Source organism: Corvus kubaryi, unplaced genomic scaffold (genome assembly GCF_017639235.1).
Source record: "Corvus kubaryi isolate FWS band 111438036 unplaced genomic scaffold, C.kubaryi_AGA036_p1.0 65273, whole genome shotgun sequence".
Taxonomy (NCBI): domain Eukaryota; kingdom Metazoa; phylum Chordata; class Aves; order Passeriformes; family Corvidae; genus Corvus; species Corvus kubaryi.
This window is the reverse complement of record NW_024581880.1, coordinates 100,669-110,280: the sequence shown is the minus strand read 5'-3', so window position 1 is coordinate 110,280 and position 9,612 is coordinate 100,669. Positions and strand designations below refer to the sequence as shown.

Sequence of the window (9,612 nt, the reverse complement as noted above, 5' to 3'; positions counted from 1 at the left end):
GCTGGTGTCCCCAGGCTGCCACTGGTGAAGGGGGTCTCGATTAAACTGCAGAGACGGGGCTGCCGTGGAGCAGGGAATGGGGGGGGGGGCACCCACCAGCTCCGGAGGGTGCTCCTGGCCACTCGCTCGTGGCTGCAGTGGGTCAAGCTGTGCTCCCAGCCCAGCTCCAAAATCCAAGAGGGAGTATCTGGCTGGGGTTGGAGGGTGCTGATGGCTTCTTTGCTCACTGGTGGGATCAGCCCTGATTTTTCCAGGCTGGAGGAGCCAAAGGATCCTCCAGGCAGCATCTGCAGAGCTGCTGCAGCAGCCGAGCCGTAGCCTTGCTGCAGTTCTGCTTGCAGTGCCCGAATCCTCAGCACACCAAAGTAGGTAGGGCTCTCCCTACCTGCTGCAGCAGCACCTTTTTCCATGCTGGGCATGTCCCAGCTCCGAAGGAAGATAAATGGGGTGGGCAGGCTGCGGCACAGGCTGCCAGCGCTCCCGCAGTCAGAGAGGCAGCTGCAGACACCCAGACCTCAGAGCAGCCTCTCCTTCCCATCTGTGCTGCTTTCTCCTCTGCTGCTCTCCCGCTGCCTGAGCCGGGCTTTCCAGGCTTGCTGAGCTTGGGGTTTCACCATTGTAATTCTTTTGTCATCAGTTTAATGGATTTTTCATCAATTGGCAAAAATACCGATTTTATTTCCCCCCCTCTTTAACCATTTTTCCCTTCCCCACCCTGGTCCGAGTGCATGGTGTAGTCGAACGTGGCTTTTTATAAAATATTTAGGATCCTCTTGTAGGAGCAGAATGGAGCTGACTGCCCAGACCGATGCCGGAAAGGCCGGGCCCGGGTGTGTCGGGAATCAAACGCCTGTGGAATTGCAGCTCTGCCCTTCCCGGGAGGATAAGGGGTAGGGAAGGGCTGGGGCCAGCTGGGTGATGGTGCTCCTGCTGCCCCACAGCTCTGCCCTGCTGGGTTGGGAGGGAGGGGTGCTGTTTCCAGATCGAATTTTCCAGGCTTGCCACCTGTTTCCAAGCATTTGGATATAAATCAGAGCCGTTTTGAGTGCTTGCTGTCGGCCACCCGGAGAGCACGTCTGGAACGAGGATGTTATTAAAGGCTTGATTAACGTTATTGCTAATTAAAGAACTGAAGTGTCTCTCCCACGGCCAGTGGGTCCATCCACGGCGCTGCGTGTCCTCGGATACAGGGCAGGGAAGGGAGAAAATGGGATTTACCCACGCTTGCGGCACTGGTGGCTTGGCACTGACTTTTCCTGCATTTATCCCAGCTCGGGAAGAGGGGCTGGATGGAAATTGGAGGTTTGATCCTGACATTTCCTGAGCTGCTTGATTTCCAGAGAAGTGGGTTTGGATCACAGTGAGGGTCACGTGGCCCCCAGCTGATTCCTGTCCCATGGGATATTGTGGGATTCATTTTCCAGGTGGTTTGTGCGCATGATGGGTGTTAATGGCTTGTGCCTGCTCCTTACTGCGGATCCTGTTTTCCTGAGGGGTTTTGGAGTTGTTCTGAGCTTTGCTCCGTGTTTGGAGCTTCAGCAGCTCTCCCTGCTGGGAGAGAGGAGTGCTGCGAGTCTGGATTGGAGTTGGGAATGGAGCGGGTCAGCCCTGAGCTCTGTCCCTCAGCACTTCTGGTCCCTCTGGTCCTGCCCAGTGCCGCTCTCAGTCGGCGCCATGAGCTCCTGGGAAGCCCTTCCCGGGCAGAGCAGACCAAGCCAGGTACTTCTGAGGGCTGTGGTTCAATTGTTTGCGCTCCCAGTATTATTTATAACATATTTAATTGCTCCTTCATTTAGCTCCCTAGTGCAGGGCCTGGCTGCTGCCAGCTGTTCCTACTGGCGTGAAGACCCTGGGAATTGCTGCTGGAGGCATGTGCTGGTCCACCACTGTCCTTGCCCGGATTGCTCCATGTCCCTGGATCTCTGGGAGACCAGCACAGCAGGAGAGAAGCAGGAACAGCTTTGGAATGTTCAGGTACCTCAGGGATGAGGAGCATGGGTGTCTGAGCTGGGGAAAAGGAGCTTTCTCAGGTCAGCAGCCGGATATGGCATGGGAATGAGGGACAGTTTCTAGGTTGTGTTGCTACTGGTGACAAGTTTTCAGATGTTTCCACCTCCCAATGTGTCTCACCTGGGATTATGCACTTTGGCTGGTGAATCATAAAATGGATATTGGATTGGTAAATTAGATATTAGAGAAAAATTCTTCCCTGTGGGGTTGGTGAGGCCCTGGCACAGGCTGCCCAGAAAAGCTTCTCAATACCCCGTCTATCCCTGCCCTCTGGCAGTGGGAAGCCATTCCCTGTGTCCTGTCCCTCCATGCCTTGTCCCCAGTCCCTCTCCAGCTCTCCTGGAGCCCCTTTAGGCCCTGCAAAGGGCTCTGAGCTCTCCCTGGAGCCTTCTCCTCTCCAGGTGAGCACCCCCAGCTCTCCCAGCCTGGCTCCAGAGCAGAGGGGCTCCAGGTCCTGGAGCTGCTCCAGGGCCTCCTCTGGACTCTCTCCAGCAGCTCCAGGTCCTTTGCTGCTGGCCCCGGGGCTGGGGCAGCTCTGCAGGTGGGGTCTCACCCGAGTGGGGCAGAATCTGCCCTTCCCTGCTGCTCACGCTGGGGGATCAGCCCAGCACGTGGGGATTTTGGGATGCCAGCACACACGGCTGGGACGTGTCACAGGTTGGAAATGGGGACAGTGCCCCCCGTCACAGGAGTTGTTTCATTCCTGTGCCCACCCCTGCAGCAGGAATAGCCGTGGGTGCTGGATCAGCGGCCCAGGAGCGGCGGTGCCACGGGGAGGTACCGGTGAGTGAGCGCTGCGGGGCCTGGCCGGGGTCATGGACAGGCATGAGGGATGAGGATGCAATGGGGTGTGTGGGGCTGGATCCGACACCTCTCCAGCCCTTGGGAGCTGGTGTTTGTGCTGGAATTAACAGAGGGATGGAGGGGCCTGAATCCCTGGCGTAGAAGTGGGAGCCAGGCGTGACTCCTGCTTTGCAAATTAAACAGAACCAGGGATTCTGTTCAGCCACCTCGAGGCCTAACCCGGGGCTGGCAGTGCCTGACACTGCGCGGGGCCTGTCCCAGGTGGAGACGCCTCATCCCATGAATCCGTGGTGCAAAAGAAGGAGCTGCTCTGCCAGCACACGACGGTGGTTCTCGTGCACAGGAAGAGGATTTTTGGGGCAGCTTTGTCCCTTCCGTATCTCTTCAGGGCCACTGTACCACGTTCAGAGGCTGAAGGTGGAACCCCCAGAGCTCCCAGTGGGAAAGGGAGGGAGGTAAAGGGGCACAGGAGGAGGCGGAGGAGCTGGGGACATCCCTGGGCAGCTCTCCAGGAGGACACAGTCCTTCCCACCCCTGGAGGTGGCCAAGGCTGAGTATTCCCTCCTCATCCTCACTCACCCGCAGGCCAGGGCTGGTTTTTTGCTGCCTTTATTAGACTTCAAAGAGGTTGTTTGTTTGTTTGTTTGTTTGTTTTTTCTCTTTCTGGGAGCGGATGCACAGCAGGAGAGAGGCAGGGAATGCAGGAGAGGATGAGGATGGTGTGTTGGGATGTCCCAGTCCCCCGATGGGCACAGGGAGGAACTGACCCGGGGCTCTAAAGGCAAGAGCAGGTTGGGGTGCTGGTATCACTGGTGGTTTTCTATCCAGCTATGGGGTTTGTAATTCCTAAATCCAGTATCAGTTGTGGTTCCAGGATACAATCCTGGCTCTGGGGGTGATGCTCGGCAGCTGCTCCTCACCCCTTCCATCGCCATCTCCCTGGTGCTGCCCAACCAAAACCCTGAGCTGCTGCTTGTCCCCTGGCCTGACCGTGTGTCCCCCCTCAATCCCAAATCCCTGCTGTGAAGATCCTGGCTTGGCTGCCAGAAAGGATCCCTTGTCCCCATGGAGAGCTGCCCTTCTCGCCCTCCCAAAAATCAAGGTGAAACTGAGGATGCTGTGTGTCCCTCCCTTGGCTGGAAAGGTTGGGATATTCCCTGGGCTGTTCTCAGCCTGGTTCCCAAGGGTTTAACTCCAGTTCCTGAGGGTTTTGCACCATTTCGCCAACTTGGCCAGGCCCGGGAAACCGGTGAGAGTTGGAAAGGGGTGGAAATCCTGCAAAGGTTTTCATCCTCCTTAATCTTTCACCCACCTCTTGAGCATCCCGGTGGTTGCCCCCTGTGTCAGCTCCTGCTCCAGTGCTGGAGCCTCTCCCAAAAACAGCCCTTAAAAAGCCTCTGCATTGTGGGGTTCACCCAGCCAAAAAAGATCCAGCCACTTCCCCCCAGATTGACTCCCCCTCGCTCCCAAACACGGTATTTCTGCAGCCAGCTCCCTGTGGAGATTTGGGGTGGGGAAGCTCTGCCAACAGCCCAGGCAGCTCCCCGGGCCCTTTGCCGATGGGAATCGGATGCTGTGGGGTTCTGGAGTGGGTTTTGGGGGGGCTCTGAAGCACTTGGGGGTTATTTAATGCAGAAGCTGGGGCTGGGAGGAGGGCGTGTGGGGAGGTCTCTGTCCCCAGGGTGTTTTGGGGAGGCTGAGGTGGGCTCAGGGCAGGTTCGAAGCCAGGGGTAGGTTAGACCGGGCTGGGGAGCAAAGGGGGGGCCGAAGCCCGGCCTGGGGGCTGCTAAAACCAGCACGGCATCCACATGAAGGAGCCCAGGGCGGCGCCGGTGGCGGCCCCTGCCAGCAGCCCCAGGGCCATCTGGTCCCCAGAGACGCGGTAGGGATCCTCGCGCACGATGACGTGGGTCACCCCGGGAGCTGCAGGGGAAAAGGGCCGTGAGCGGGGTGCGGAACGGCCTCGAGCACCCCCCGGGGCCACCGGGCCACCCACCTCCGTACTGGTGGCCGTAGTGGCCGGAGCTGATGTAGGCGGCCTGGTGGGAGTCCAAGGGCACCGTCTGGTAGTAGTCGTCGTCGTAGGGGTCGTACACGTGCACCTGGAGCAGCGGGGGGTGGGGTGAATTTGTGGGGCTGGGCCGCAGCCCCCCCAGGGGTGACAGGGCCCTGGGTCCCTTGGGTGGGGAATCTGAACAGTCCCAAGGGCTGGGGGCAGCCTGTGCTCAGGTCACCCTGACTGCCCCTTCCCTGTCACCTTAACCGTGTCCCTGCCACCTTAACTCTGCTCCCATTCCCTTCACCTGTTCCTGTCACCTTAACTGTGTCGCTGTCCCTTTACTGTGTCCCTATAACCTTAGCATTGTCCCTGTCCCCTTAACAGTGTCTCTGTCATCTTAGCTGTGTTCCTGTCACCTCAGCTCTGCCCCCATTCCCCTTAACAGTGTCCCTGTCGCCTTAACTCTACTCCCATCGCCCCCCACCAGTGCACAGGGTTCCCGTGGCTCTGTCACCTGCCATCAGTGGTGACATCCAACCCTTCCCCACCTTCTTCCCTGTGGCTCCAGGGACTTTACTCCCTGGGCCTTGAGGCTGCACAGTGGGTGTTGGGGAGCCTCTCCAAGCTCAGTGTCAGCCCTGGGAAGGACCAGGGTTGGGGTAACCTCCCCCTGCCCGAATCCTGAATCCCAAATCCCATGCCAGGATGGTGTCCCTGCTCAGGGGGACGAAGCCTCACCGGGGTGGATTTAGCCTCCAGCACAGCCATCTTCCAAGCACTGCAAACAAAACAGAGGCACTCATTTTTGGCAGGTGCTGCAGGGGTGGGAACTGTCCCTTTTCCCCTCCATGGGGACCTGGATGTGGCCATGGGGCTGGCACTAATCTTTAATTCCCTATTAATGAGTGCTGGGCTAACAGCTGGGATTGGGAATGTGCTGGGAGGTGCCCAACACCACAGAGATGGGCACAGGGCAGTCCCTGGGAATGGCCCCGGCTAAAACAAGGGCAGGCAGGAAAATGACACCTAAGTTTGGAGGGAAAAGCGTGTAATGGATGAATTTCCACTCAGCTGAGGTCAAGCTCAGTTGAGGAAGTTCTGCTTGGCCACAGCTGAACGTTTCCCTCAATCCAGGTGCAGCTGAATGTTTGCCGCTTCTAATTTTTAAAAGTTTTATTTTAAAACAATCAATTTTCATAAAATAAAACTCTTTTTAAAGTTTAATTTCTAATTTCTTTTAGAAATAAATAGAAGGGGAACAGTGCTAAAAAGGGCAGTTTGCCTCAAGCCAGCGAGGGCTTCACATTCACAGTTTTTATTTACAAACATTGATGAAAACCCTTCTCCTCAGTCAGGCCAAGAGGGGATTTCTCATCCATGAGGAAACCTCCCTCCCTCAGGAGACTGCTTAAAAATAGCTGCTTTTGGCTCTGGATTATTCAGTGGGAACCCCAAATCTCCTCCTGCGCCTTTCGCCCTGCGAGCGTGTTTGAGAAAACAGGCTGGGGGCGGATTTAGCCAAGGGTGGGATGTGGTGGGAGCAGGACGGGGCTCTCGTGTGGCCCAGGCTCTTTCCAGGCTGGGATAATTGGGACGCAAAAGTCACTTACACAGCGTCGTCCTCGCTCTGGGCACACAGCGTGGTCTTGGAGCCGTCCCGCAGCACCACGGTCAGCAGGCAGTCCCGGCTCCTCCCCTCGGGCGGCTGCACGTCTGGGAAGGGAAGGAAAGGGATGGGGTGGGATCCAGCCTCAGCCAGGGAGATGCCCCAGAGACCCTCCCTGGGCCCCAAATTCCCTCTGGCGTGAGAGCTGGTGGGTTTAGGTTCGGCTCCGTCTCCACGTGCAGTATGCGGTCAGGATCTCACAGGTTAAAAGCCAACCCAAGGAATGAGCTGATGGGCAGAAACCTCCACCCCCGTGGCAGAAGGAACACGGAAGGGCAGCAAACTGCCAAAAATCTGCTCGAGGCCACGAGGCCGAGCTGCCTTTGCTTTGAACTTGCCAGAGCACACCCAAATTTTGTAGCAACAGGAGATGCGCATTGCTGGAGTGGGATTGTGAGCTCAAGCAAGAGCAAAATCTTAAATCCATGAGGCTCATGTATCTTCCCCCGTTCTCCAGGCTTGGCAGGACCCTCCCGTGAGCACAAAGCTCCGGGATTGTGCTCCCACCGGCACTCCCAGCCCAAGAAAGGAGCTTTGTGCGGCGGCCGTGGGCTGCGGGGCCCAGCCAAGCTGCTGCTTTGTTCCCCTTGTTTGTGCGAGACGTGAGCGATGAGTCAGGGCCGTGGGATCCTGTTTGCTACAAGCACAAACCAGGAGGAGAGTTCCTCCTTCCTTCCTTCCTTCCCCCAGGAAAAGCAATGGCAGAGACGATCCAGCGTCTCCTGGCTGCGAACGAGAAGCTGTGAATGAGACAGCCTGGATTATTTAGGGGGTATGCTGGATGTGCGTCGTTTAAGAGGGGCACAGCCACATGGAGAGCCCTGTGTGGGATGGGGTTGGGAATGCAGGGCTCGGGAACAGGGGCTCTGCTCACCCTTGCACTCGCGGCCGATCCGCACGTCCCGGCAGCTGTACTTGATGTGGATCCGGCCGTCCATGTCCCGCTGCGTCTCGTCGTGGTAGTAAACCAAGCTGCCATCCAGGTAGAGCACGAACCAGTTCCTCTTCCAGCGGCGCAGGATGGAGCCTGGTGGGACAGGGAGCAGGTGAAGGACCCCAGGGAGCCCGGTGGGACACGGCCAGCGCGCTCACAAGAGCCAATGTCATCCTCCAAACATCCATCTCCAGCTCCTGTGAGCTGCTGCATCCCACAGGACACCCGTGCCTGGCATGAGCATCCGGGGCAGCGTGGCCAGGTGGCTTTAAGTGGAAAAAGGCTGCCAAAAAAGCCATCAGGGCATTGGGTGCCACCCTGCCGAGCGCATGGGAGCGGATCCAGCCCCGGACACGGAGCCGTGTGTCTGTTCTCATGGCAGGCAGCCCCTCTCTCCGCTTACGTAAATCCGCGAGCGGCTGAGCCACAATCTCCCTGCTGCTGTGGATTAACCGCCCAGGTTGGGGCTCCTTGTGTCCCCCACACCCCACCTCTTCCCAGCAAACCCCTCCGGGTTTTTCGAGGGGCTCCCAACCTGGAAAGCTCAAGGGTGGCACTTACTCTGCCGCCAAAGCCAACCGCTCTTCACCAGTGCCATGGCTGCCGCAGGCTTCGCCGGATCTGCTGGGATGGGAAGAATAATGGGGTTAAAATAGCAGCTCCCGCCTCGCCTCCGGCTCTGCCCATGGCTCTCACCTCCCCACAGCCTCTGGGGGCCAAGTGGGATGGGGATTCACCCTTGTTGCTCCTGGTATTTTTGGGGGATGAGCTCAGCGCCCGGGTTAATCGGCGTTAGACAGACGCGGGATTTCGTCATCTGGGAAACATCGCGAAGGAGGCACTCCGGCCACCTTTCTTTCTGCCTTTAATCTCATCGGGATTTAGGGATTATCGTCCCATGGAGGTAAATGGAGAAATCCGGGCCATGGATGAAAACAGGCAGTGCCTCCCCACAGCCCCAGTAACTTTCCATGGTAAACGACACCTACACTTGTTTATTTTCCCTGCCTGGATGGAAATTAGTCCTTAATTAAGGCCATGAAGTCATCGCTCCCCAGGTCCCCAAGCACAGCCAACACCCCAGGGACAGGCAGGAGCAGTTCCCTGGCCACAGCCCCCATACCCACCATCAGCTGGGAATCCCAGCACCCAGTGATGGGAACTCGATACCCTGGGATGGCCTCCAGGATCTCCCACCAGCTCTGGGGGCACGGCAAGGCACAAACACCCCCCAGTACCTCTGTGCCTGCGTTACCGAGTGCCTGAATCCCTGAGTATCCAGGTCCCCATGGAGTTTGCAGCCCTGGCACCCTCACCCTGCGCTGCCCACATCCCCGGGAAATCACAGCCCGTGGACACCCCCATCCCCTGCCACCCTCACCCTGCCCTGCCCACATCCCCGCAAAATCACAGCCCATGGACACCCCCATCCCCTGGCACCCTCATCCTCCTGCCCTCGCACCCCTGGGTACCCCATCCCTCTCCGCTCCCGTCCCTGTGCCACCCTCATCCCACTCTAGTCACAGTCCCTCGGCACCCACATCTGGTGCCCTCATCCCACATCCCCTGGCATCTTTTCCCCTCCGTACCCACATTTTGTGGCACCGTTTCTGCCCCCCTCAGGAACCCGCCCCCCTCAGTACCGGCCCCCTGGCACTCTCCCTGCCCCGGTCCCCCCTCCCCGGTCCCTCCGCGCCCCCAGCCCCCCGAAGCCGCCCCGCGCATCCCTCACCGGGCGGAGGCGGCGGTGCCCGCTGCGGGATGCGCTGCGCTCCGCTCCCGCCGCCCGGCTCTGCCCGCCCGCGCGGCTCGCCGGGAGCTGTAGTCCGGCACCAGCATCCCGAAGTGCCGGCCGGCGGGAGAATCCCGCTTTCCAGCGGTTTATCCCGAAAAAGCCGCCGCCCGGCGCCTGCGCGGCGGGGATGCTGCCGGGCTGGTGCCACCTGGGATGCCCGTGGCTGATCCAGCAGCTCCCATGCTCACTTTCTCCTCAAATCCACCCCCCCCTTTGCTCCTGACGAGGAGCGCATCCAGGAGTGTGGGTGCCCTTGGGAGGGGGCTCAGCCAGAACGGCACCCCCGAATTCGGGCGTCCGGGGGGGGGGCTGCTGCCCCGCACAGAGCTGGGCACAGGGAGGCGATGCTTGGGGGATGCAGGATTTTCCTCCACTACTGGGAATGGGTCTGGCGAGGTGTTTCA

The 9,612-nt window shown here is 58.9% G+C and overlaps 1 protein-coding gene across 3 annotated transcripts; it reads right to left on the bottom strand.

Annotated features, from left to right (window-relative positions):
* Positions 1-3,629: 3,629 nt before the first annotated feature.
* Positions 3,630-9,365, bottom strand: LOC121673176 (pleckstrin homology domain-containing family B member 1-like). 3 transcript variants are annotated; one of them, XM_042046268.1, is made up of 7 exons: positions 9,146-9,361; positions 7,975-8,037; positions 7,354-7,506; positions 6,424-6,526; positions 5,552-5,591; positions 4,811-4,916; positions 4,507-4,737 (listed from the first exon to the last, which is right to left on the bottom strand). In XM_042046268.1, exons 2-7 carry the CDS (start codon positions 8,009-8,011, stop codon positions 4,601-4,603), a joined length of 576 nt encoding a protein of 191 aa, XP_041902202.1. In that variant the 5' UTR covers positions 8,012-8,037; positions 9,146-9,361; the 3' UTR covers positions 4,507-4,600. The 3 variants fall into 3 exon arrangements, with proteins under 3 accessions (XP_041902201.1, XP_041902200.1, XP_041902202.1); XM_042046267.1 differs by having other exon boundaries at positions 3,630-4,916; positions 7,975-8,034; positions 9,146-9,365; XM_042046266.1 differs by having other exon boundaries at positions 3,630-4,916; positions 9,146-9,364.
* Between the last annotated feature and the right edge of the window lie 247 nt (positions 9,366-9,612).

What these genes read in the sequence shown, in the direction of transcription:
- LOC121673176 (XM_042046267.1), bottom strand. Translation starts at nt 8,011, where the DNA reads ATGGCACTGGTGAAGAGCGGTTGGCTTTGGCGGCAGA. An exon ending in CAGAGCGAGGACGACGCTGT is followed by an intron (nt 5,592 to 6,423) that starts GTAAGTGACTTT and finishes TTTTGTTTGCAG; the next exon opens with TGCTTGGAAGATGGCTGTGC. An exon ending in TGGAGGCTAAATCCACCCCG is followed by an intron (nt 4,917 to 5,551) that starts GTGAGGCTTCGT and finishes CCGCTGCTCCAG; the next exon opens with GTGCACGTGTACGACCCCTA.